Here is a 26,712-nt window from a genome sequence, read left to right on the forward strand (position 1 = left end):
AATAATTTATTATTTATGCAACATATCCCCCAGGATAAACGAGGGAACCCTGTTTGTCATGCTCATGATTAATTGACCTTAAAAAGGCATGATATCAAACTTTAAAGTAAATTCTAAAGGTGATTTGATTCTATGAGCTATAAAGAGAAGAAAAAAAGTGCTAATCACATTGCTGGGATACTAAAGAGCAACAGCCTGGCGACCTGTCCTGGGTGTCCCCTGCCTTGGCCCAACAGTAGCTGGGACAGTTGCTCTTTTAGATTTATCTAACAAAATGATGGTTCTGACAGTCAAGAAACATGAAGATTGGAGAAAATGTTAAGGAAGAAGAAAGTGTTTGTATTTAGCTACTCTTGGATTTTATTACTAAATGACCTAAAACAATAAGTTATAAAAGCATTTTGATGTGAAGTTTGGAGCATATTTGTATCAATGAATACATTAGTGTAAAACAAAACAGAAGACTTGAGAAATAATGTGAATGAATTTAAGAAATCCTGACCTTTCCTTAAAATAATTCTAATTTTTATGAAACCCAGAACATCCACCAGAAGTAATCTGTGTTTGCACCAACATTTCAGACATTGTTGATCCACTCTGGCATGTGCTGTATTGATACATGTCATCTGACTGCTAATTTAGAGTCAAACTACAAAAGTAAGAGAGCTAGCTGATTTCAATTGTTTTGTGAAAAGGAGTTGAATCGATTGCTAATAGTGCAAGTTCTCATGAAACATTTGTAGCTTAAATCTTTTTAATGTTGAAGTCAACGTCTGCCATTCCTGCATTTGGAGGAGAGGCTTACAGAAACCAGGAAGTGTTTGTGGTTTTTATCTGTAGTCTGGGCTTTGACACATGGAGGGGGGGGGGGACTTTGACACATGCACCGTTATGGAGTGCTGTGGGGTTTTTCTTTTTTTTTTTGTGGACAGTCATAGAGAGCTGCTCCCTTAAGGCTCACAAAGCGATCTGCATCTTTGATAGTTCCTGCAGGCCACCTTTGTGCCCTATACAGCCGACCCATAAGGGTAGTTGGGCCTCATTATCCAAAAGAAAAAAAACTTGCAAGACAATTTTAACATCCTCTTAATAGGTGAATTGATTGATTGTTGTTTTTAATTTTTTTTTATGAAATGTGTGAATAATCTAAAATGAGAATAGTAGCTATTTTCAGTTTGGGGTGTTTTTTTCAGAAACATTTCTGCAGAGAAGACTAAAGCTGGATCACTGCTTTTAATTCTGACTTGAGTCATCTGTGCCACAGTGACACCTGCTGGTACACTAAAGTATTACAAGTAGCTTTTATCTCCTTTTCTTTTTTTTCTCTCTCGACAAGAACCATCAATACTCTAATATAGTTATGTTTAAAGAAAGATTTCCTCTTTTTTATTTCATTAAAAAAACAAATAAAATACAAATAATAGAAATAAATAAAATAAATCCTGCTTAAGATGTTTCGACTCATCAATTATCAGCTTTTGCTTGTCTTTGAGTAGAAAAACCTCCCATCTTCTCAGATTGGAGGCAGGAATAACGCACAAATGACGCAAAGACAGACGATTTTCCAAAGCTTAATAACAACGTCACCGTAAAGCCGGATCTGTTTCCGTTGCGGCATCATTATCAGTGACTGAAGGTGCTATATATAAAGAGCATATATTTATATAAATACATATGGAGGGTGCCTGCAGCTGAGCCGAGAAAGGAGGCCAGAGACAAAAGATGATGTTAGTGGGATAAAAGGATGAGGGGGTGAGGCAGGAAGGGAGGTGGTACGTGTTGGGGGGGTGTATGTACTTGACTAGAGATGGCTTGACTCGAAGAAAAAGAGAGAGAGAAGCATTTTTTTGTGAATTTATGTGGTTGTTTAGAATCAAAAATCAGTTTCAGCTGAGAGCAGAGCAGATGGAGGTTCAGGAATGACACAAGGCTGTTTAAGAAAAAGACTTTTCAACCAATCTGCAGCTGTTGGCTCCTGCTCTTCTTTCTTTCTTTCTATCCGTCTAAGCGCACCATGTTTTTCTCCCAGCTCGTCATCATGTCCGGCACAGTGCTGCTGGCCTACTACATGGAGTGCACTGACCTGTTCAGCGTCCACGTGCAGGGCTTCTTCTGTAATGACGCTGAGCTGATGAAGCCGTACCCCGGCGAGGAAGAGTCCAGCTTCGTCCCGCCCCTCATCCTCTACTGCGTGGTGGCTGCTGCGCCTACAGTTATAGTGAGTAAAAACACATCAACCTTTTTTTTTATTCTTCTTTTCAATTGTGGGACTCATCAAATGTTGCATCAAGACCTTATTTTTAAGTCTTTGTTCCTAACTGATTTGGGATAATTGCTTAAGTAAAGAGGAGGCACAGTTAGAAATGTAATCACACAAAGGTTTTCATCATTTTTAGAATTCAAAAACTGTAGCTGAATTACTGTGTTTTCTGCACTATAGTGTGCATTTAACCAGAATTAGAAAGGGTCTATGTGATGCAGAGTAAACTATATCCATACATGTAAAAATATATATGGATAATAATTAACTTGACACTAAAGAACATATTCTTATCAAATATTTATTTTCACAGTACATTTTCCTACCAGGATGTAAAACGACTCGATGTCATAGTAACTCTACAACTTGTTTGTAACACGTGAAAAAAGCAACACATTCTGACACGCTACAGGTTAGCCACGCTAGCGTTTTTACATTAACATCAAGATTTTTGACAAATCCCTTCGACAACAGGAATATGTTAACTTAGAAATGTTTTGTCATAAGGATGCTTCACAAATGGGTTTGAGAAAGATGAAATGTAACACAAGTTTGTAAATTGAGGATTGGTTTTGTATAAACAAAAAGATTGACAATACAACCTGATAGAACCATTGATTTCTCTCGCTAAGTTGGAAATGACTGAAAAAGCAATCCTTTTCTTCCCATCCCTGTAATCCAATGTGAATGGGACTATTTCTGTAAACAGATTCTAATAAGGCAAATATATATGTTGATTGTTCAGAGGCAGGTGGAGCACAGGTGTGCTTGGCGTTCTTAACCAGTCATGGCAGCAGGTCATCAAATTCAACGCCATCATGCAATTAGTTGAAGCGATTTAAACAGCTGTGGAAGGGCCTCTGAAGGAGGGGTCTGAATGCTGTAAAAACATGGTTCCATACGCATCTCCATACACGGTCCCCAATTCCATACATAAACTTTCAGACTGTTTAGTCCTTTGTAGTTTAAAAACATGTCCTTTTAATTTTCTCTGTGTTTGTTTGAAGTGCTGTGAAAAAAAAGGGTTAAGTGTTTAATGCAGCCAACACACATTCCTCATTGTGGTTCAATCTAATGGAATTGACCAGACTTGGTAGGAACCAGCTTATGATTGGACGTTTTTCAGTTTACACCACAAGGCAAAGACAGTAGAAAGAATAGCAAGAGGAGAAATTGACTAAATTTGCCAGAAAGCGATTATTTAGTTCCTGATCAATGTTGCATCTTTTTTCCAACATAATCGTGTTCATATCGATATTGCTGTTACGGCTGGATTTATTTTTTGTTCCGTATCTGTATCCTTTAAATGCCTAGTATGGAGTGATGAGGAACTTGGTTGGTTTAAATTAGATTTTCTGTTGCAGACACATTCAGGTCATAGACATTGTGATATGCATAGATGTACAGAACATTGTTGAGCTGCTGCTCTGGTGTTGCAGCTGCAGCTTTTAACCACCAGGTGTCAGTATTGATTCATGCTTGACATCTTCCCACATCAGATAACTTATTTTCTTGCCTCATAGGTCAACCTTTTATTAGACCTATTCAGAAATGTTTTAGCTTTTGAAGGAACAAAAACGTGTTTATATACCGTAAATTCCAGACTACAAAGCGCACCCGATTACAAGCCGCACCCACCCATTTTTACGTGTTGAACTACTTTTAAACATACACAAGCCGCATCAGAGTACAAGCCGCGCATGTGTTAGGCGATATTGTCATCCTGACAGATCACGGTCAGCATCCCAGAGTGAGAGCAGTTCATTAGCACGTTGTGGGTGTAGCCAGCTTTGCCTCTGACCCATGTATTTGAGTGTATCGACATCTGTCATACAGCATGGACCTGTATTCTGTTCACAAGTTCCTCAGTTATGGTGTTTTTATTTCATTCTTTTTTTTTTTTTTTTTACTTATTGACAATCTAGGTATCATACATAAAATTACAAACAGTAACCATATAATCAACATTACATCACTCAGTTATGATGAGGAAATTTACATCCGCGATTCCACATTTCCCATGAGTCTTAGGGGCTAAAGGCGGGGCCAACGCCCGGCTCGCCACACTGTTGTATGTTTTTAAGAATGAGCAAGTATCAGCAGTGCATGGAGGGGTGAACGGGTACAGCTCTCCTTCTGCTTGTGTCGCGGCAGCGTTATGGGAGTAACAGGACTGGTTAAAAAACACACCGGTAAAATAAAGCAGCGGCGACTGAAAAGCGCGCGCCTCAGCGCGATACGCGCGCCTCAGTGCGGCGCGTGCGTCAGAATTCAAAGCCTCTGCGCTCCGCTCCCGCCCCGCGCGCTCCTTGTCTCCCCTTCCTATCTACTCCGACACCTCTGGCCAGGGCGGCTTCAAGGAGGAGCACTTCGTCCCCATTGCGCCGGTGGACCGAGCAAATCGTGTCTGTCCAAAGCAATCGGACTTAATACTGTACGTTTTGTGTATGAGGGGCGGATGCGTTGTTACGTGTGGGAGCCATCAGACTGTCATCGGCCCCGCAGCTCTATAAGAGCAGCAGGAGGAGAAGATGTCTCCAACTCACACGGAGGCTGTGAGCTTATCAAAGCAAAATTCCGCTTTTACGGTTTCCTTAGAAACCGTAAATGGAGTGTAAATTCACTCCATGCGCTGTTCTCTCCGTCACGCAGCAAACCGGCTTTTCCAAACCCGTTGGTGACGGTGGACTTTTTTACGCTGCTTTTAACGATTGCTTTTAACTTGAAAGCTTCATCATAATGTAGCGGCGATCACGTACACATTGGGTCTAATGGCCCCAAAGGATTCTGGGATGCGGCTGGGCATGCGTGTTTCGTTTTGTTGAACCATGACTGAAGTGTCTAAGACCTAAAGTCAAGTCCATGCTGTTTGGCTGCCAAGAGGTGTGTTGAAAAGAAATGCCTTGTGCTTGGAGTTGGATAGAGAGTTCAAACTATTCACTGAGTTCGAAAGTACGTACACGGCGGCCGCCAATTAAATCCATAAATTAGCCGCGTCACTGAATAAGCCGCAGGGCTGTAAGCGCAGGAAAAAAGTAGCGGCTTGTAGTCCGGAAATTACGGTAATTATTTTCTTGTTCTTATTTTTTAAAATTCAGGGATTCAGTAAAGGAAAAGGGAGTGAGGTTAGATTTTTAGCACTTAACTGGTAGGCATTGCATGACATAATAGCATTCTAACGTCAGTCATTCACTCTGTTTTCACTGCCTTTAAATGTTTTCAACTCAGCAAACTGATGTTAATTGTGATATAAATTTAAATAAATATTCCCCCACAACAAATATATACTATGTGAGCTCTCTGTGTCACCACATACACACGTGTTAACTCTTAAGTTTGCATGATGGGTAAAAACTTCAAAAAAGAAGATCTCTGTGGTCTTTAAATGTTCAAATAATTAGAAATTGTGTGATCTAGAAGTTGTTAAAACAGTGAAATTTAGGATTTGCAGCACCCTAGTTTTTTTTAAAATATAAATTCAGCTTTTGTCTCCTTTCCAGCTCCATCCTCCATATCACAAGTCCAAGAGGCACTTATTCACTGATGCGATTGTTAAAACTCCCCGCTTCCTGGACACACGCCACCTGTTTACTCGTAATAAGGCACACTGCAGCTTTCCAGCCGCCTCCTTCTGCTGTTTTAGTTTTATTCAGCTCGTCTTCATTATCGGAAAGATTTAGCTTTTCATTCGCAAATAACCAACCATCATCACAGATTTTCTAATTTTTAAACCAAATTTTCTCCTCTTAAAAACCAAATCAATCATGTAAACAAGCAGGACTTTTAAACCACATCAGAAGTGGAGTAGACTTATTGGTACTGGTGCTGTTGACCTACAGGTAAGAATTATTAGACTACCGGCTATTTTAAAACTCCTATAGTCACACACCTGCAGACACAGCCATGCTGAAAATCGGTTTTGTGGTTTAACCCACCCCAATGGAATCCCTTAATGCTGAGTGTAAAGCAGGGAGACGTGGGGTCCCATTTTTAGAGTCTTTGATATGACTAGACGATGGATTTGAACTCACAACCTTCCAGAATCAGGGAGGACACTCTACTACAAGGCCAGTGGGTGAAAGCCCGGGGAGGACAAAGGAGTGTTGGTAGGCAGACAGAAAAAAAGAAAGGTAAGGGTGTAGGACTCAGACTAGGAACTTTGAATGTAGAGGCTTTGATAGAGATAACTAAAGAGTTTGAATTATGTGTTCAAAGAGACCAGATGGAAAGGGAGCAAAGCGTTTAGATTTGGAGCAGATTCCAACTGTTTCATCTCTGTATGGATTCAGAGACATGGAAAAGGTGATCCTAAGGGAGAAGTCTGCTAAAAATGATTTGGATGTGATGAGAGTGTCAGATAAGGTGATGACTCTAAAGCTGGAAGTTGAAGGTGTGATGTTAATTATGGCCCTAAGGTAGGATGTGAGCCAGAGGAGAAGAAGAAATGATTGGGGGAGATGAATGAGGTGATCCAGAGTATCCCCAGAGGAGAGAGCGGTGACTGTGGCAGACCTTCGCAGACATTTGGGAGGAGGGGGAACTGATGGAGATGTTTGGTGTTTAGAACAGGAAGGCAGAAGAACAAATTGTGGTGGACTTTACATCTTCTTCTGTCTTCAGGCGCTTCCTTTTGGGGTCTTCACAGCAAATCATTTACATCGACCACCCTCATGTTCCTCCTTCATCCATTAACCCCCTCTTTTGTCTTCGTCTAGGCCTATGTCCTGGTTGCTCTAACCTCAGCATCCTTGTACAAACTTTATCAATGTTCCTTCTCTGAGTGATTCCAGAATAGCTCAAACTGCTTCCCTTCATTTATCTTCAAAACATGAGTTGTTGCTCCGATGGACTCGTTCTTGATCCTATCCATCCTCATCCCTCCCAAAGAGAGCTCTGCGTCCTCCTGCACTGCCTCCTGTCTCTTTCTCAGAGATGAATTGAAGTATAAAATAAAAGCAGGTGTAGGTGAAGCAGAGGAGTTTAAGGCGGAGGTAGGAACTTGACCAAGGATCAGCTTTGAGCTCCTCCTTGTTTCGATGGTGATGTAAGACTGACAGATGAGGTTAGACAGGAATCTCTGTGGACCTTGATGTTTGCAGATGATGATGTGATCTGCAGTGAGAGCTGAGAGCAGGTGGAGGAACATTTAGAGGATGACCTCCAAAGAAAAACACAGTGTTCCAGTGTTTACTAGAAGGTCTGTGGTTTTGACTTTCTCCCCAGTCCTTTCTTTTTTCCCCTCCTCCACTGACACGTATTTAAATGACTTGTGTTTTCTCGAGTTCCTTGGGCTGTCCCTTTGCTGCTCCTTAACTTTTTAATTGTTCCCTTTGAGAAGGTGGTGTCCTGTGCCTCTCTAAGCTGAGCTTGACCAGATATTCCTTAGTCTCCACATGGCTCATAAAACAGCAGCAGCCAATCAGAATTAATGATGACAGGCCTGGCATGTCTGCTAATTAGCACATAGCAGTTATTTAAACAGACTGTTCCACACGGTCTGACCGAAGGGAGCGGATGGAGATCAGGCATAAGAGAGTCGCCCTTCTCTCCTTCAGAGCAGAGAGGCTGATATTCTACTGTTTATTTGACTTTTTTAGGAGAATAAATATTTATCAGACCCGACACTGATGTTTTAGACAGCCAGAGAGAGCGCCACCACAGCGGCTTGCTGCTGCTGCTGCTGCTTCTGCAGATGAACTCTGACAGCATAAGAAAATCATGACTCCTGTGATTCATTTCACCTTTAAATCAGGTTTATGGGAGCTCATTTTCCTGTTGTTTTTGTAAGACAGGGAAAAAAATAAAACCCGTAATGTCTTTAGTTATTACATACTTTGTACTGTATTTTCCCCTCGATAGGGCGCACCGTCACCAGTTATCTTTGCGCTCGTTGGGTAATGGCAGCCATGAAACGCCATAACCATAATGCACGAGACCCTAGCTGCAGACATCAACATCCAGACGTAGAAGTCCTCGACAGGAACTGGAAGTCCCCAACATCGCTCGAAAAAACCTTTATTTTAACTGCTGATCCGAACAGTTAATTCCTTTTTCCTATTTTAAGCTTCAATATTTAATTATTTTTAATTTTTTTAACAATTCTGAACACTTTTGAATTAGAGCTCGTACAGTAAGTGGTATCCTTTCCAGGCAGACAAAGTCAGGAAACATCTTGTCTGCAGCCAGTGTTCTCTCCCATTATGAGAGAGAAATGTAAAAGTACAAGAGTTCATCATGATCTTAATCTTGAATAACATAGTTAATGTTAACCCAACAGGACAGCAGCCTCAACACGTTTCCATAGAAAAGTCTCTCTGTCATTGTGCCTGTGTGCAGCTTCCAAAAACCAGCTATTCTGACCTCAAAATACAGAAACCATTAATGAACAAAAAGGCATTTGAACTGGATTGGATTGTGGTTAAAACACACAAATAGTTAAAAACTCTGATCGGTAGTGTAATTCATGTTCACATTATTAACCATTTTAGTGGGGGTCTGTGAAGTGAGGGCAGAGGGAAAGAACTACAGTGATATTTAAAGAGCAGGAGTTTAAGCCCTGCCAGCTAAAAAAGAAGCACAGCAATCGGGAAGACAGGATGAGAGAATTGACATTTAAATTGTGGACTGATTTATTTATTTCAAAAAGCATTAATGCTTGGTAATATTAAAAACAGCTCCCATCTTTCCTCTTTAGGAAACTGATCTGGATTTTTCAACCTGCTAATAAATGTTAGTTAGTGACCTGCGATCACAAAGATCAGGCTCAAAGACTTCTATAGAAAGTCCCTCCTCTGCCTGTCGTCTGTCAATTTTATTCTTTTTCTTTTTTTTACAAAAATGTACAACAAAAGTGAACGTTTACAAAAAATTCCATCATTATGACCAGATTGTCCAAAGTGTGTATTTGTGAGTGGGAATTTTTTTAACATAGTGAACAACCCTCCACAGATGTGATGACAACACAGCGGAAGAAGCCATTAAAAAAATGAATGGGGCCAAAATCTCTTAGGGGACTCAAAAGAAAGTTTAAAAAAGTCCCCAAAAAATCCACTAACATAGCCGAAACACATGTTGAGGATATCCAAAAGAAATGTCACATTATTATGGGATGGCCAAAGGACCTACGGCTTGGCCGCCATTTTGTGGCAAATCGTGAAATTTAGCAGTTTTCCCATTGTTTTGTTTGAGCTATCTTTGCAAAATTTCACACACGTCACCAGGTTAAGCCTACAACCACAGCTGAAGTTTGGTTGACCTTTGACCTAGGAAAGAGGCAGCCAGTTTGAATTTTCAAAAACCTCATCTTTAATACCAACTACAAATTTAAACTACCCCCAGGGATTTTGATCTATTGCCTCCTAACTCCTAGAGCATCATGGGGAAGCTACTCGGGACAAAATAGTTGCTTGTGAGAGCTCGCCAAATTGTTGTTTTCTTGTTGTTCGCAGCCATTGAGGACGGGTCAAAAGAGGGCCGCTGGGGGTGGCAGCAGCTGCAGGCCATACAACGCCGCTCCCTGCTTTATTTAATCTCTTTCTGTTTTTATTAAAGGTTTACAAACTTTTTTGAATTCATGTTTCTGTGTTTTTGTCAACAAAACCTCCGGATCACCTTTGCTGAGTCACGGTCAAAGCAACTTTGTGTGTCAAATCCCAGTTTGCAGTATCTTGTGGAAAGCGTCCCTCTGAAGTCTCTGAGAGAGTTTCGCCATCGGGGGTCCCCTCCCTTCAACATCCCACCCGTCGCTCTCTGGCTGTATCGCAGAGAAAGAATCAGATTACAGCCGCATTCACCAACCCGAGCACTGCCGAAAAACATCCACAGCGGAGGCAGAAAACACATCTGTCCCGGGGCTGTAGACAAACTCCGAACACACGCTCACATCAAAGGCCAGACCGGCGTGCGTGTGCAGCCACAGCGGGAACGTCTTCTCACCCAAGGCAGCTGGAGTGCTTACACTTTCAGTGTCCAGCAGCAGTTTTTCCATTAGACCTGATGTAACATCTGCTCTATAATGGATCTGAAGAAAGGCTGCTTCCAAACACTCTTATGTAAAACAGGCAAAGTGCGGTGGGAGCCAAATGTTCCACTGCTTTTCTGACAGAAGGGAAAAGTCACTTTATTTGTTGTGTTTTTCTTCATCTTATGATGCAACTCGCTCCTTTCTGTGACCTTTGTTGTAGATTTTTGTGGGTGAGATCTCCATGTACGTGATGAAGTCAACCAGGGAAGCCCTCCTGGCCCAGGAGAAAACCATCGTGACAGGAGACTGCTGTTACCTGAACCCCCTCATCCGCCGCATCATCCGCTTCATAGGTGAGAACACCATGCCTGGTGAAGGTCGCCCCCTCGCCATTCATACCAGGCAGCAGCAGCAACAAACACTTTACGCTCTTCACATTATTTTTAGCGGCACTGTATTAGGAATTTGGTTCATCAAAGTCTGCATCCTGCTGTTGTGCTCCTGAAGCCATCTGCAGCTTCCAGAGAAACGGCTCGTTCATGGAAATGCCACGTTTTGCTGGAAATCCGGATGTTAGTGCAGCCTGGCATGGCGGCGTGTGTCAGGATAATGCCAGTTCTACCCCAGCAGCCCCCAAAGATCCCCATGTGATGACAGTTAGCCTGTGGAGGAGTTCCATTGTGCCGGAAAATGACTGATGGAATTGCAGTTCTTCTTCAGTGATGGAGATGATTAGGAGAAAGTCCAGCTGTGCTACATTTCTGTTTTTACTTATTCCAAAGAAGTAGTTGTAAAGTAAACCCTCACCCCACCAGAAGCTTCCAACCATGCTTTGCATCATTCTAAAGCAGAATTCAACATTTATTAACTCATTCATTTGTTTTTTGTTATCATAGCTGTTTAATACAAACTTCTGTATGTCTGAGTGCTTTAAATGGACATTTTTAAAGAATTGTTGTGCAAGGTTACTCTATTCAAAGACAAAAACGTTTCAGAGATTAAAGCACCAAAACTAAATCTAAACCAAATGTCAAGTGTCTTACTATTAAATATAAACCTTCAGAACATTTGACTGTGATTAAATGGAAGCCTCTGGTATAGCTGCAAAAGGCTTTTATTTTGAAACGCTACATTGTGTGATTTACCACAAAATAGGATTTTACAGGGTATCGTGATATGATCATTAAGTTATTCATTTTTGTCAAGTTTCCATACCAGAACTAGTGTTCTTTGTTCATGTCAAACATTCTACGTATGCTTACATACTTCAAATAAATGCAGGTGAAACTTTTCTGATAATATTAATTTTTCCAGAAAAGCCATTTTTGTCATAAAAATACAATAAATGGCCAATAAAGGTAATTGATTTTTGGGCTTTAAGTACTTAAAAGAGAGAAAAGCTACAGCGAGTCCTGAAGGTTTCCAGAGTTTAGTTTGAAGGAAAAGGAAAAAGCTCACAGCTACAGCAGTAATGAACTGTTTGAAAGTTTCTTTTCAGAGGCTTTCAGCGTCACTTTGATTTTAGAGAAAACTGTTGAAAATAAACAAAGTCATCATCATGGGGGTGAGGCGTTTGTCAGAAACACCTCAAAAACCGACGCGTAATATTCTTTAAATTCATATTCCTTAGATTGTATTTATTCAAATTGTCGACTATATTTAAAGCAAAAAGTTTTTTTCCAAACTTATGTCAGTTGCTGAACTATGTCGTATTTTTTTCCCCTATGAAAACCATCTGAACCTTTTCTTTGAAAAATAGGAAGCTTCACTGACCCTTTACTTTGAAGTGGATTTACTGTCGGTTTGGTTTTGGTTTATGTCGTTTAAATCCAGCCTCACTCACTCTGCATTTTAGAGTGATCATTACATCGCCTGAAGTGTTTGTCTTTTTTACTTGACTCTACTAGAACCAGTGAGTATTTGGATACTCGTTACAACCCTGGTGAGGGTGTCCATGCCTTAACGCAGGTAAATGATGCAAGGTTCAACCTGGGCTAGGAAACGCGCATTCGAGCGACTTTTCCAATGAAAAGTCCATGCAAATGCGCTCATATGCGCATTCAAGGCTTCCAAATTCAATTTGTTTGTCTTCACGCATTGCTACACAAGTTTTGAAGTCTGTTTTCAGGCTTTGTATCCAAAACGCACAATTGAACATGCGCATGAACATGGTAGTGACGTATGCCTGCCGTCCTTTTCAAAACACGGAAGAAAATTGATCATAAAGGAGAAATAATGAAATGCGGTTTGTGCCTGGATGGAATGATATGACTAGTCTTATTTATCGGAGTAGTGCTGTGAAAGAAAAATAGGCCGGAGAAAAGTTCATGACATTTGCACCACTTTGACATTTTGCATTAAGCCTCTTCCAACTGTAGGCACAAATGCGAGTATAAGGTAGTGTCAAAAGCTTCAAAAACCCTCGTTTTGCGCCTTTTTGAACGCACCACACATGCCTAGTGTATATAAACAGCATCAGGCGCAAAAGAAGACAGTCTGGGAATCTGAGGAAACGTTTCTAATAACGAGATGCAGCGACGTTCTGCGTGATCACGCTGACCTCATAGCTTGGCGAAGGATTCCACTTCAGACGTAGAAAGGGGTTCTGAAGCCCGAATGAACCTCATTTCCTAAGAACGTCCATCTGCTGTTCAGTAGATCAGTCCATCTGCTTCACTTCAATCCTCCCCTTCATTTCTTTTCATGCCCTTCACACCGCTTCGTCCCCGTTACCCATCAAACACTCCTCTGTACACACAAGCACACAACGCCCAGCCTGGATGACAATGCAAAGAACGGCAATTTCATGGCTAAGCAGGCCAGATAATCAGCAGCTCTGTTTCCCAGCTAGAAGAAAGCAGACAAACAGAGTTCAGGGCAGGTGGGATGAGAAGTCTCTGGGCAATCATTTCATCTCACATACTGATTTTGTTTTTGTTTGTTTGCTTCTCAGCCTCCAGTTCACATGTTTGTTCAAATAAATGGAATCAAACTCATCTACAGCAGCTTCCTTTATCCTCCAACAGGTGAAACACAGAATAAGTACAATCTGTGCTCAGACATTGTTCGATGTAGACGTTTATGGTGTATTGTGGGTGAAGCAGCTGACTTCAGAGTCTACAGGCTCATTTGCTGTAATCAATTGCCAGCCGATGTGTAATCAACGCAATTGGACAGAAATGAGCTTGTTCTCTCAGCTGCTGTGTTGGTTCTGCACTTACAGGTGGGACGCACCAGTTAGATCACGCCATTAGATGGCGTACGGCGATGTGGATAATGTCAAGACGGGGACGGAGATGATTACAACAACTGCATCTGACTCTGATGCTAATTGACGCCACACCATTCGAATCTGATCGAATTGTTTTTCTGTGTTTTTTGTCGGCCTTCTGCAGGCGTGTTCGCCTTCGGCTTGTTCGCCACAGACATCTTTGTCAATGCAGGTCAGGTGGTTACCGGAGGCCTCTCACCGTACTTCCTGTCCGTCTGCAAGCCCAACTACACTGGCACCGAGTGCCGCTTCAATCACCAGTTCATCGTCCATGGCAACATTTGCACCGGAAACCCTGTGGTTGTGGAGAACGCACGCCGATCCTTCCCGTCAAAGGACGCTTCTCTGAGCGTTTACTCGGCTGTCTACGTGACGGTAAGCAGGGGGTGTCTGGAAGGAGAACCCGTCCTCCTCAAGCGATGAACTTATGTTTTCAAACACCTGCCTCTTAAAGTGACAGTAGCTCAAACACAGCTTTTACAAAGTGCTGCAGGAATGCAATAATGAGGTCAAATCAAGATCAGGTTAAAGTGAATAAAAATACAAATTGTAAATTTGATGTGGCGCATAGTAGTGATGATGCTCATCATAGGAGGGGTTTAACAGTCAGCGCCACCTGCAGACACTGTTTTGGAGCAGAAATGACATCAGAATCTCCATCACGTGATGTCAATCATGTCCCGGTAGACATTAGGTTCAAGGCTCCGCCTCCACATAACATTTTAATTAACAGCCAATCGCAAAATTGAGGACTGAAAGCAAAGGAGAGAAAATGAAAAAACAAAAGTTGAAAATACAATGTTACAAATAAGCATGATTTCTTATTTGATTGAAAGTTTAGGTGTATTGTTATTTGACATTTTCAATTTGTTTTGATTTTTTTAAATAATTTTCAATATTTCTACCAAGTTAAGTTCTTTTTTCAAATTTTCAATTTTTCTTATACATCTACAATATTTACTTTTGATTTTAAAACTGTTTTTAATTTTTAAAATTAAAAATATATTTTTTTTCCACTTTAACCTGATCCTGATTTGACCCCGAATATGATACACTGCTAAAATAGTTGGATTTTCATCATCTTTATTTATTCGTCTATACTTAATCTCCAGTATGTTTGCAACTGAATCAAACTTGTAGCTTGAATTTGGTGCTTAAAATACCTTACATGATATTTATTTATTTTTTGAGGGGGAGGGGGGGGGGGGGGGGGGGGGAACAAACTTTGTTTTTATTCAAACATTTTTAAAAACGGAGTTGAAGAAAATCCCAGCATTTTGAGGATGTTTATAAGGTTAGGAATTAAGTTAAAGGCAGCTTTTTAAAAAGTCAAATCTGAGTTGGATCAGTTCGAGCTAAATGGGAGATTTACTTTACAAATTCTTCCTTTTGTTTATGGGAAATTTCACTGTTAAAGAGGAGAATGTAAGTAATACCTGAAAAAAGATGGAAACATCTGACACGCCTTTTTGAGATGTCTTTGAGGTTTGATTAGGTCCTGAGTGGATTGAAGATCCTGAAACCCTTTTTTGTCACGTGAAGGGGGGGGGGGGGGGGGGGGGGGGGTTGATGAAGGACCCAAAATGCAGAGGCGAGGAGGCAGGTGGTTCCAAGTCAAAAAGGGGTTTTAATCCTAACAGAAAGGGCTGCCGAGCAGGGAAACCAACCAAAGCTTACTGTGGGCTAACCAGGTAAACAGACAAATGGATATGACAGTATGGACCAGCACAGGAGGAGGGCAGAGACAAGACTTAAATACAAACAGAACTGACAAGACACAGGTGAACATGGTCAGAAGAGATTGGAACCAGGGAAGTAAAACAGGAAGCAAAAACGAATGCAAAAAACCCCAAACCATGACACTTTTAGCTGCTTCCTGGGAATTATTCTGACATTTTCTGGCTAAAGACAAGAGGAAAGGCTGAAAGCAACACCCAGAATCTATTTGAATTAATCAGCTTTTCCCCCTTCAGATGTACATCACCAGCACCATCAAGACCAAGTCCAGCCGGCTGGCCAAGCCCGTTTTATGTCTGGGCACGCTCTGCTCGGCCTTCCTCGCCGGCCTGAATCGGGTCTCGGAGTATCGAAACCACTGCTCAGACGTGGTGGCTGGATTCATCCTGGGGTCGGCAATCGCTTTGTTTCTGGTGAGGACAGATGAACAAGACAAAAAACAGAAAACGTCAAAAAAACGCTCTAAATATTCTAGATTTGGAGACGCTTCTAAAAAACTGCAAATCCTCAAATTCATTCTACTGTAGTTTAAGGCGGAGAAACTTTAAAAGTAATGAGTGTAATTAAAGGGAATCACTAAGTAATGATGAGGAGAAAACGAGAGACGAATGCTGAGCTGGCAGTTTGCTCTTATATCCAGAGTGTGAGGAAGAGGAGCAAAGGTGAGGCAAACATCAGGTTTAATTACAGTTGTGTTTTGCTCTGAGAAGACAGAGGAACTGGGATGTGTAAGCCTGTGCTTCAATCAGCCTTTTTTAAACCAGTGCAATTACTCAGTATAAATACGTGTGCGTTACATAAGACTGCAATTTAGCTGCTCAGCTGTCCGTAACACAAAGGAATCCAGCTTGTTCACCTGGAATACCGTCAAACAGGCCGCCTTCCACTGAAAATACAATTGCTTTTGTCAACATCTGACTTTCCTGTTTAACATTTGGGGCTGGCCATCGCTGCTGGAACTGGGAGGTTACTTTAGGTCAACAACAGGGAAGGCTTACAGGCTTTTCTATTTGTGGCTGCTCTCTGAGGCTCAGAGGCTGGCAGGGAAAACTAGGAAGTGTTGGACGAGAGGGAACGTGGGATCTTCACATGGACACAGGAGGGCGGCTTCATCTTAACTGATAGGCTGAAAACCTGCTGGGATGTGTGTGCTAGGAAAAACCCGATCTTCTGCTGCTGCAGGCGTCTGTACCATACTTCAAATATTTGGAGTTTTAATCCGCAAAATGTATAATGAACTCTCAACGCAAGTAATAATAATTTAAAGTCCCACTCCAATCATTTTTTGATCTATAAACAAAGCTCTCCCAGTGGCTTTAAGTAATGATAATGCCATTTTTAGCCAAAATAAAAAAGTCTTGGAGTCGCTTCCTTTCCCATCCCCCGTTTCTTTCCACTCTCTCCCACTAGGTTTGGGTCCCTCTCATCCTAACCTAGCATAACCAGTGCAACAGAATGGTGAGCGATGTTGGAGCTATTCAGACGTATAGTTTGAAGCCAGATGTCAGCTCAGACCAGGAAAACAAAGACGTACACAGATCTAGTCGTTTACAGGTGAATGCAGCGGAATGGAGCAGAGCAGGGAGCTTGTGGCCCGCCCATTGTTACTTTATTTTGGACATAACAAATATAGTTTTTTTTTTCCAGCGACAATTTTTCATCTGCTCCATATTGACAACAATTTGAATAAAGAAATACACCAGAATTTCTATTTTAATCATAAATTTCTTCATCCATGTCTTCAATCATGAGTGAAATGCCACAAGAACATCTTAAAACTCCTTTAAAGTCAAAAAAGGGAAAACAGCTCTGAGGATGCATAAAGTCCCATTCAGATTGTAATTGCATCTTGTAATGTGTGGAAAGGATGTTCTGACACCTCCATTCTCATGGTTAATTCCAGCTCTGCTATTGCTTTATGCATCGTCTTCCAGTTGTTTCCTGTGTAGTAAACTTACTTCCACTGTCAGCTTGTGCTTCGTTTCCAGGTTCCTGTTCCAGGGTCAAAAACGTCAGGGTCAAAAATCCTAACGTGTTGTTTAACCCTTGTGCTATCTTACATGACCCCACCCTTACATTGACGTGTTCTTCCTACCATGACAAAGGTGGATAAAGGTGGAAAGACTTCATGTAATCCATGGACACCAGTGAAGATCACAAATCATTGAAGAAAAAAGGTTCAGCGCACTGTCTAGTGGGTCTAGATGACCCAACTCCCAATGTTAAAGTGCCTAGGATAGCACAAGGGTTACATCAGGCAGAAGATTATGTTGTGTACTTTCTTATAGCTTTGTCTTACATAGATTCTACCCATCTATGTAAAAGTCTGTAGGCTTTTAGAATGTCTTCTTAAGTCTCCAGCCTGCAGCAGTGTTTTTAAAAGTCATGAATAATCCTAAAGTCAATCATTTGAACTAAATTTGAAGGTTTAACCTCGAACCTTTAAAGTGCAAGAAGTTTCCATGGGCAGTTGGTGTCGACATTCAAAGGTGGTGTTGGGAAAAACCATTTTTCTGATATTGCTAGTTAATTTCACAGCTGCTCCCAGCATGCCTGCAGACCGCCGGACATGCAGACAGGAGGAGGAGCCTCATGGAGGCTCTCAGTCACACGCTGATAGAAATGGACGTGCATTGATTCAGCGATCTCCAGGGAGCGATCAACACAAGACAGTGGATCGTCGCCTCAGCAGCTTTTAAACGCTTCATTTCCACCTGATTATCAGCGCGGCGTGGAGGAGGACTTCTCCTTCACGCAAGCACCCACTGAAGTGCATCAGGGTGTTTCCATGTGAGACCTGCAGCTCTGTGATGGACTGCTATCCTGTAGGGAGGGAGTTGTCAAACAAAAAGAGGGGACGTTTCAAGTCCCTGAGCGTGTTGGCAGCATCAAATTGGTGTTTGAGTGAAGGTTTCTTTTAAAACAAACCCTCTGAATCATATTTGAAAGACCATCATCATCCTCATCTGAAGCATTCTAACAAGACCTGATGTGGAGATGCTTTACAGAGTTGTGATGAAACAGCAGACGACACTTCAGTCGCGCTCTTCGTGGCGTCGACAGGACCCGCAATGGAAAGAAGCAGTCGCCGCTTCCGCTGGGGAGGTGCATCACTCCAGCCAAAATGAGAACGCTAATGTCATGCATAAATGTATTAAAGCCGCCACATCAGCTTACAGTTTAGACTCGCCCCGACAGATATTGACATGAAGAATTCATTGTGATGCTGGAGTCATTTGCAGACTCTGCCCAGCAGCTCTAATTCCCTCATTTTCTTGGGCTTTGAGACTCGCCGTCTATGAACTCCCTCAAATGAAAAAAAAAAAAAACACCTTTCAGAAACCTCTAGCAAAGCCGTGCAGCTTCATTTTCTCTTGTGCCGCTGCCTGAGGGCATGCTTGATGTCTGCTGGGGTGGGATCTCCTTCAGGCTGCTGCCTTTGATTAGGCAGATGGAAGAGTTCAGAAATACTGCAGCCCGTTTGGAGTCTGTGCTCAAAAAAATCAACCGCAGCTGTAATGTGTTCACATTACCCGACTTGAGTTCATAATATGTGTGTAGCTTTTGGATACAACACTTCATCAGCTTTCTAAAGGTTACAAAAAGTCCCACAAGAAGAACACTTCTTCTTCTTCTTCTTCTTTTTTCATTTCCAGCTCCTTATCAAGTGCCAAATTGGTCGGCAAACTAGTTTACAGGAAGTCTGTGTCTTTAAAAGAAACGAATGAAAAGCATCAGTGTTTATGTTGAGCATTGGGGTCATCCATCTGTACAGCTCACAATGATGAGGACTCTCATTATGGCTGCTAATAAACCAGAGTGCAGAGTGATAAACGGCAGCGGAGCGGCTTCCAGCTGAAGCATTCATTCATTAAATGTCACCATAAACATGGAGTGAATGGCTGACTTCCACACACTAACTTTTGTGATGACTGATCCTTTTTTACACCTAAATAAGCTTAACATCACAGCAGCAACTATTAAAGTGCTCTATTAATTCCTCTCTTCTGTATCGAGCCGCAGAGAGCTGCTGCAGACTCCAAAACAACAGTTTTTGGAAGGATTTCTGAAGGTTTTACCAAACCCGAGCAGTCTGTCTCCACAGGAGTCATCATTCAGTCACACAACTACGAGTGAAGTTTGGGTTTTCATCTGACTGTGATGCGTCTCTGCTGCGACTTCAAAAATCGGTGATCTCCTTGGTAGAGCAGAAGTGCTGAACATTCTTTTCCTGTCTGTTCGTAGGGCGTCTGTGTCGTGAACAACTTTAAAGGAGTTCACGGCGCAGCGGCCAAACAGAAGACGGAGGAATACCGCGGCCTGCCGCTGATGACGTTCCCGCGCGTAGAGAGCCCACTGGAGACGCTGAGCGCACAGGTAGCTGAGAAAACCTAACCCACAGTGCAGCCACGGCTAAACTCCTCAGTGAGAATTGTTCTCTCTTGGATGAAATGTCAGGGCTTGTGTCATCGAATAATCGTGTACCCTTTAAGACATGACCAGGTTTGGTTTGATGGAACATTGTGGAATTTCTTTCTCGCACACACCAGGCATGACGTTTGCTCCTCATTCCTCTTAAAAAGCACTACCCCCCCCCCCCCCCCCCACAGATCACAATGACCTTCATCTGTCTTTTCTTTCTCACCCCCTACCTTCTTCTTCTGTCCCTCCTCTTCCTCCATCGCTCCTCCATCCTGCATTTGCAGAACCACTCGGCGTCAATGACGGAGGTCACATGACTAAGGGGGCAGCACCGGGTCACGTTTGCGTCTCCACAGCACTTCCAGACACAATGACGAGGACGCATGGCACGTGGCGCGGGATGCTAACTAAAGATCCTTCTGATTTCTCCGTTTAAGTCACCTGGAGGACGGAACTCTCCACGTTTGCCCTGGTTTTATTATCTAGTTTGGCTCTTCGTACTCTTAATTCGCAGAAATGCGCGGCCCGAATCCACGCAAACGCCCCACAAGGCCAACTTCCTGTAAGCACAGTTTTTTTTTGCAGTCAGGAAAAAACGTGGGGCGCTCTCCTCCTCCAGGCTGTGCTGTTTTCTTAGTTCTAGAGGATGGTGTTTTTTGTACATTTTTGTATGAGCGAGTGCCGTGGCCTGTCCTGACCATGTAAAACCTGTGCACTTCCTGTCAGTCGACATCACATCCTGTCAGGTGAAACGCCTCGTCGATCACATCCATCCCACTCGAGTCTGAAAAAAAAAACAAAGATTGTCGTTCCGTGGTGTTTGTCATTTGTACAGAAAAAGGACAAAAAAATCCCTTTTTTTAATTATCTCTGTACATTTATTGACCGTTATTGGGTCACATTTTTTAAGGATTTTTGTTAATCTGTATAACGATTCTGATCCGTTTGGACCTGTTTGCCTGCTGTTTACCTGGATATGTTTTCATATCAGTGAAGGTGTTTCGGGGAAATGACTTCTCCTTCCTACGGAGGAAATGTGAGGAAGAGTCCAGGACATCCTGTGAGTCAGAAGAAAATGGGGTTTGGCGCTGCGGAATCAGATGTAAATAGATGTGAAACGCTTTGACCCCAATTTCCTGATTCATACTGAAAAATCGTCTACAGATGCAAATGAAGACGAGATTCAATTCAGCAAAAACAGACCCAAAAACCAAATCAAGGTTATGTCCGAGTTCCTTCCCAACTCCCTACTAAAACATGATATAGTGCAGCATTATCTAGTATTCTGGATTTTAAAAGCTGTTCAGAAACCTTTGCTCACTGCTGTTTGTTTTTTAACAGCAAATATGACATCATTGGTTTCCCAAAGTAAAATTCTAATAAATATGAACATTTCATGAAGACTATTTATGAATCTACTGTGTTCTGAATATTAAAAAAAAGTTAAAATCCTTTGTTTTTTCACACAAGAAGTCTCTCAAACGCAATGCATTGTGGTCTATAATCGCCAATCTAGTGAGCATCGATCCACTTTGGTTTTTCACGTAGAATTCTGGGACATTTCTAGGATGGAATGGACATTGGAGTTGGAGCTTTGGATCAGCTCTACTAAACGGCGAAAGCCCTTTATGGTGCACTACGTAGTGAGCAGTGAAGGAATTTGGACACACCTTAAGAGGGAAACTAGAAGATAAACTAAGCAATGGAACCTTCACTTTTCCTCCTAAAGCACCTTTTTTTCCCTCTCCAACCCACCAGTGGATTGTGTTACAATGTTGTGACTCCATTTCCTATTGGAAGATACGCCCAGCATGAAGAGAAGAGTGCAGATGTTTTATAGATATTGGTCTTTATTAATGTGATTATGACTGTCTTTTTCTTTTGAGATCAAAAGAAAGTGTTTCATTAGAAATGCTGCATATATGTTTTTTTTTCCTTTTCTTTGTTGAAAAATTAAAATAGCCTGTAGCAAGAATGAGCTTTGTTCTTGGGTTTTTGTTTCATTTGACTCTTAAAAAAACACACGACGACATTAAGTTACCTCCACACGATCCAATGGACGTCTGTCTGATCTTCTCGCTTCAGTATCTAAACACGCAGCGGTTTGTCGTCTAAACTGCATGTTTGCTAGAGACGCAACTTATTTCCTTCTCTGGGATTCAGTTCAAACCTCGATTCTTGGCTCCCAGTTTTCTTTCAGTTCCATATATTGATACAGTGTTCTCTCATTTATCGCAGGAATCACGTTCTAAAAATAAACCCGCCAAAGGTGAAGAAACTCCTCACTACACACTTACTACACTGTTTTTGGACAGACAAGAACATTTTTCTCTCTTGTTTAACCCTTGTGCTATCCTATGACCCCACCCTTACATTGACGTGTTCTTCCTACCATGACAAAGGTGGATAAAGGTGGAAAGATTTCATGTAATCCATGGGCACCAGTGAAGATCACAATCATTGAAGAAAAAAGGTTCAGAGCACTGTCTAGTGGGTCTAGATGACCCAACTCCCAACGTTAAAGTGCTTAGGATAGCACAAGGGTTAAACACAGTTCAAACCTTCTTAGAAAATAAGTCTATTAGAGAATAAAAAACAAAGATCTGCTCCTAATCAAAGATTTATGTAATTGTGGCAAACTGAACGCATCCTGTAAAAGAGATACAACACTGAGTAGATTGATTGACAAGATCAACAGCTGATCATGGTGCAGAACAAAAAAAAAGCTTGCAGAATGACACAGGAAAAAGTCTGTAAGGCCTGAAAATGTGAAATCAAAGTACAGAAACAAAAGAACTGAAAAAATACATTTTTTTTCATTTCCTAATAAACAATTACCGTTGAAAAAAAGCTTTCAGTAGGCTTATACAAAGCCTGGTGTAATAGAATAAAACTCTATTGAATTTATTAAATTCAGAACTTTTGTTTGTCCCTTTCCCCCATTCACATATGCAAATGTTTGCATTATGCTACTTTAGGAATGTGCTGAACATTCTTAAACGGTGTTTAGCCCATGGTGTTCACACTGGACTGTTGCTGCTCGATACTAGCACATGTCTGCCCCCTACAGCTGGAACAGGCTTGGTACTTTCAAGGCTCTATTCTGATATATGAAAGAATATGGTGTCATAGAATAATGGCTGGACACTACTAACTGGAATGAATAGTTTCTCCTCAATTTTCAAACAGTTGTCATTTCTTTGAATTAAAAAAGGATGCCGTCCATCCGCCGCCACCAAATCAAAGTCCCTGATTGGTCGAACTGGATTAATTTTGAGCGTGAGTTCAACGTAAATGTTTTTTGTGCCAAGAGCCCAGAAAAAAAAACAGTCGTAGAAATTAGCGCAGCAACCTGTGAACGCAGGCGTTTTGATCGCTGAAGCCCCAAATTTACATTTACATCCGTTTGCTTATAGACTTTTCATTGGAAGCGGCCGTTTGAACGGGCACCCGTGAACATTGCATTCACTTTCCCCACCATTCGGTTGAAGGGTTTAATATATAGTTTGGTTCTAAACCAAGAACTGTGGCATTCTTAATGTTTGCAATTTTCTGATAAAAATTCAAAAATGGCTGCCCATTCAAAAACAACAACAAACACCTCACTTTCTGTGCATAGAAAAACCTTCTTTCTTTTTTTTAAGTCTACTTGATTGTGGTGTAAAATTAATTTGAAGACAATTTCGACTCCTGTTTCTGGGATAAAGCCTTTTTAAATGTTTTGGCTAATTTCTTGCAGAAAATCAGCAGAATTCAATCAAAACCCGCCATGTAAGCGTTTTTTCGACTTAATGAGTCATTATTCACAGAGGGTCATATCTTATATTGCAGCCATTCCTCCCTCACGCCACACGTGCACCCCGGGAAAGTGATTAGAATGTGCAGGGATCTGCTAAAAGCAACTTGGTATTGAATTCCTGCGCGTTGCTTCATCCCGTTTCTGCTGTATCGACTTCAGTGATGTTTATGCCGCCGCTTAAGCAAGGCAAACATGCGCGAGGATACAAAGAAAGCTGACGGCTCAGGCTGTGCACTTTCTCTTTTGCTCCGTCAGGTATTCATTTCAGCTGTGACAGCCTGCGCTTACCCTGCAGATCCACTGGCTAAACAGATAGGAGCAGTGTGTGTGTGTGAGTGTGTGTGTGTGTGTGCTGTTGTGCAGAACATGTTCAAAAACCATCTTCACAGACTGTTCTTTCCTGTGCAAACTGTCCCTTTTGTGGGTCAGGAAGAGTGCTTGCTAAATATTTGTTTTTGAGCAGCGCGAGTTTCCATGACTGCAGGCTGTTTCATAACAATCTAATGAGATCTGTGCAGATAAATAATTGCAGAGGATTTTTAATAACCGATGTAGAAAAGCAGAGCATGAGCCTTAAGGCAGATTTTTAGATTTTAGTCCTAGTTTTACCTGAACTGCTCTTTTACTATAACATACTCTTATCTATACTGCAAAACAGGCCCCTAAAAAGAAAAATAAGATTTTCTTACCCCATGGGCAGATTTTCTCTAAATAAGCAGAAAAATCTGCCCATGGGCTACGAAAAATTGTCTTACCCAGAATTTGTATTTTAAGAAAAATATTCTAGTCACCTAGACATGTTTTCTCAAACTAACATTTTTTTATACTATTAAAAACTTTTTCTTGATAAAATTGTTCCTTGCAAGACAGAATTGAAGACATTTTTTTTTTGAAATAAAGGTCTATTTACTTCTTCAGGGTTCTGATCTGCCAAAACCGGTCAGTCGATACCATATTTTTTGCACTATAAGGCGCACTTAAAAATTCAAATTATTTTCCAAGAACAACAGTGCGGTTAATATTCTGGAGTGCTTCATATATAGATTACCTCTGATTGTGATTACTGAAGTCAAAGCAGTTTTGAGAGGCGCACGGCACTCTGTCAAAATGTTTGGTTGTTATCGTAATACCCAAAATTACTGCTTGACGCCTTAGTCCCCGGCCGCAGAGCAAGCGCCAACGTTTTCTGGCCTTTATTTGTGGCCACATCATGGGAAACATTGTTGAGCGAGTTCTTGACGGATGTTTCAAACGTTACCTGAGTCTGACCGTGGCCCAGTCTGAGTATTAACCCTAGAGCAGGAGTTCTCAAACTTTTTGTAGCGGAGGGCCAAATTAGGAACTCAACATTAGAGTGGGGGCCAAAACGGATAAATGGAAAAATGGATAAACAGAAAAAGCTGTTTTTAATAACTTTAATGACCAAATGTCATTTGTACAATTAACCAGGTCCTCCAGATGTTTTCCCAGTTGTGGTCGGGGGTTGCTGCCCGCAGATCTTCTACTCGTCTTGTAAATGCATCTTTTGACAGACTTATTTCTGCAAACTTTTTCTTTTGCTCTGAACAAATAATGTCAGCTACTTTCAGCATACGGTACATTGTTTTTACAAACTCCCCGTCACTTAAAGAGTTGCTACGCCGGGCCATTTCCAAAACCACAACGTAGTTAGCTTCTGTCACAGCTTCACTGGATTTAGCCATTGTTGTAAACATCTGGTGTGCAGCATAGCCTCGTTGTAGTTGTTGGAGCTTATTGTTTCGGTATATTTGTCATAGTTTTTATCATTTGTAACATAGTGACGATTTTTATTGAATTCTTTGAGCATTGCATTTACATGCTTACAAATAAGGCACATGACTTTATCCAGCTCTTGAGGTACGACAAAGTAACCATTTGTCCACTTAGCTTGAAAGCGCCTTTTCTCCTCGCCAACGCAACATTTTTCCTCAAAGGAACCTGCTCTGGCTCTCTTTTATTGACAGCCACAAAAAAATCTTCCCGCAGGGCCGCTATTGACCCCTGGGCCATACTCTGAGAACCCCTTGCTCTAGAGCAGAGGTGGGCACTGAGGGCCGCAGTCCTGCATGTTTTCCAGCATACCCTGCTCTGGCATGTTCTGATTGGCTGGACACACCTGAACCAGGTAATCAGCCATGAGTAGGGCAAGAGTATCTGGAAATCATGCAGACACACCGGCCCTCGAGGCCTGGAATTGCCCACCCCTGCTCTAGAGGGAAAAATCAAAATAAAACTGGAGGATCAGCTGGGGTGATCACGGCCGCTATGACGGCACAGCCAAACCTCTCCCTCTGCCAGCCTTCACCCAGCAATACTGGGACAGCCTTCGGCAACCCGGTGTAGGTACCATAACCATTCGGCCTGCAACCTGGGTCTAGTCCTGGGACTAGTGCTGATGTCACATTTTGTGATTGGCTGTCCGTTGGTCCGATGAGGTATCAGATAGTGATTGGTCTGGACAAATTAGGATACAGTGATCCCTCGCTATAACGCGGTTTACTTTTCACGGTTTCGATACTTCACGGATTTGCATCGTGCATTGTGTTCTGCATTTTGATTGGCTGAAAAGTCACTCCGCTTCTTCCTGTGCGTCAATAACGTTGCAGTTTAATATGTACATTACGTACGTGCAAACCATCTTGCAATTTGGAGTTTCTCTAAAACCCATAGAAAAAAGAGCGACAACAACTGTCAATCACTATGTTCTTGTCCTGAACAAACACAGCTGCACTGCGGGCTTCAATAGAAGAAAACACTGCAGAGCGGAGTCAGGATGCAGCGGCTCAGTCTGTAGAGCAGTGAACTACACCTTAGTCACTATTTGTCCAATTGTACTTTGTGGTTTTTTCATAATTGTTTTTTAAATTTTCTCCCGTTTAGTCCAATACTCGGGTGGCGGTGGGCGGGGCTAATCTCCGCGATTTGAAGCCTTCATATTGATGATTCAAATTATTATTTGACAGTACAGAAGTTATTTGTTGAAAAAAACGTTTCTTAAGTACTTTTATTTGTTTAATAGGATTATTATTGTAAAAAAAAAAATAGAGGTTTCTACTTCACGGATTTTGCCTATCACGGGTTCTTTTTGGAACGTATCCCCCGCGAAAAACAAGGGTTTACTGTACTACCATGGAAGAAGATATTATGTAGTCTGTTCTAAACTCCAACATGGAGCGAGATTATCTTCTAAATGAGCTTTTATTATTTATTTTTTATTGTTATGATTATTATTAAGTGTA

At 41.7% G+C, this 26,712-nt stretch overlaps 1 protein-coding gene across 1 annotated transcript in view; it reads left to right on the forward strand.

The window, feature by feature from the left end:
• Positions 1–21,632, forward strand: part of plppr1 (phospholipid phosphatase related 1) — a 59,579-nt gene extending 37,947 nt beyond the window's left edge. Inside the window, exons 3-8 of the mRNA XM_023960575.1 lie at positions 2,030–2,218; positions 10,444–10,576; positions 13,619–13,869; positions 15,468–15,644; positions 19,477–19,608; positions 19,938–21,632. Of these exons, the coding sequence (XP_023816343.1) occupies positions 2,030–2,218; positions 10,444–10,576; positions 13,619–13,869; positions 15,468–15,644; positions 19,477–19,608; positions 19,938–19,970 (915 nt within the window). The 3' untranslated portion in view covers positions 19,971–21,632. The remainder of the gene's footprint in view (positions 1–2,029; positions 2,219–10,443; positions 10,577–13,618; positions 13,870–15,467; positions 15,645–19,476; positions 19,609–19,937) is intronic.
• Positions 21,633–26,712: the final 5,080 nt, after the last annotated feature.

Source organism: Oryzias latipes, chromosome 12, assembly GCF_002234675.1.
Source record: "Oryzias latipes chromosome 12, ASM223467v1".
Taxonomy (NCBI): Eukaryota; Metazoa; Chordata; class Actinopteri; order Beloniformes; family Adrianichthyidae; genus Oryzias; species Oryzias latipes.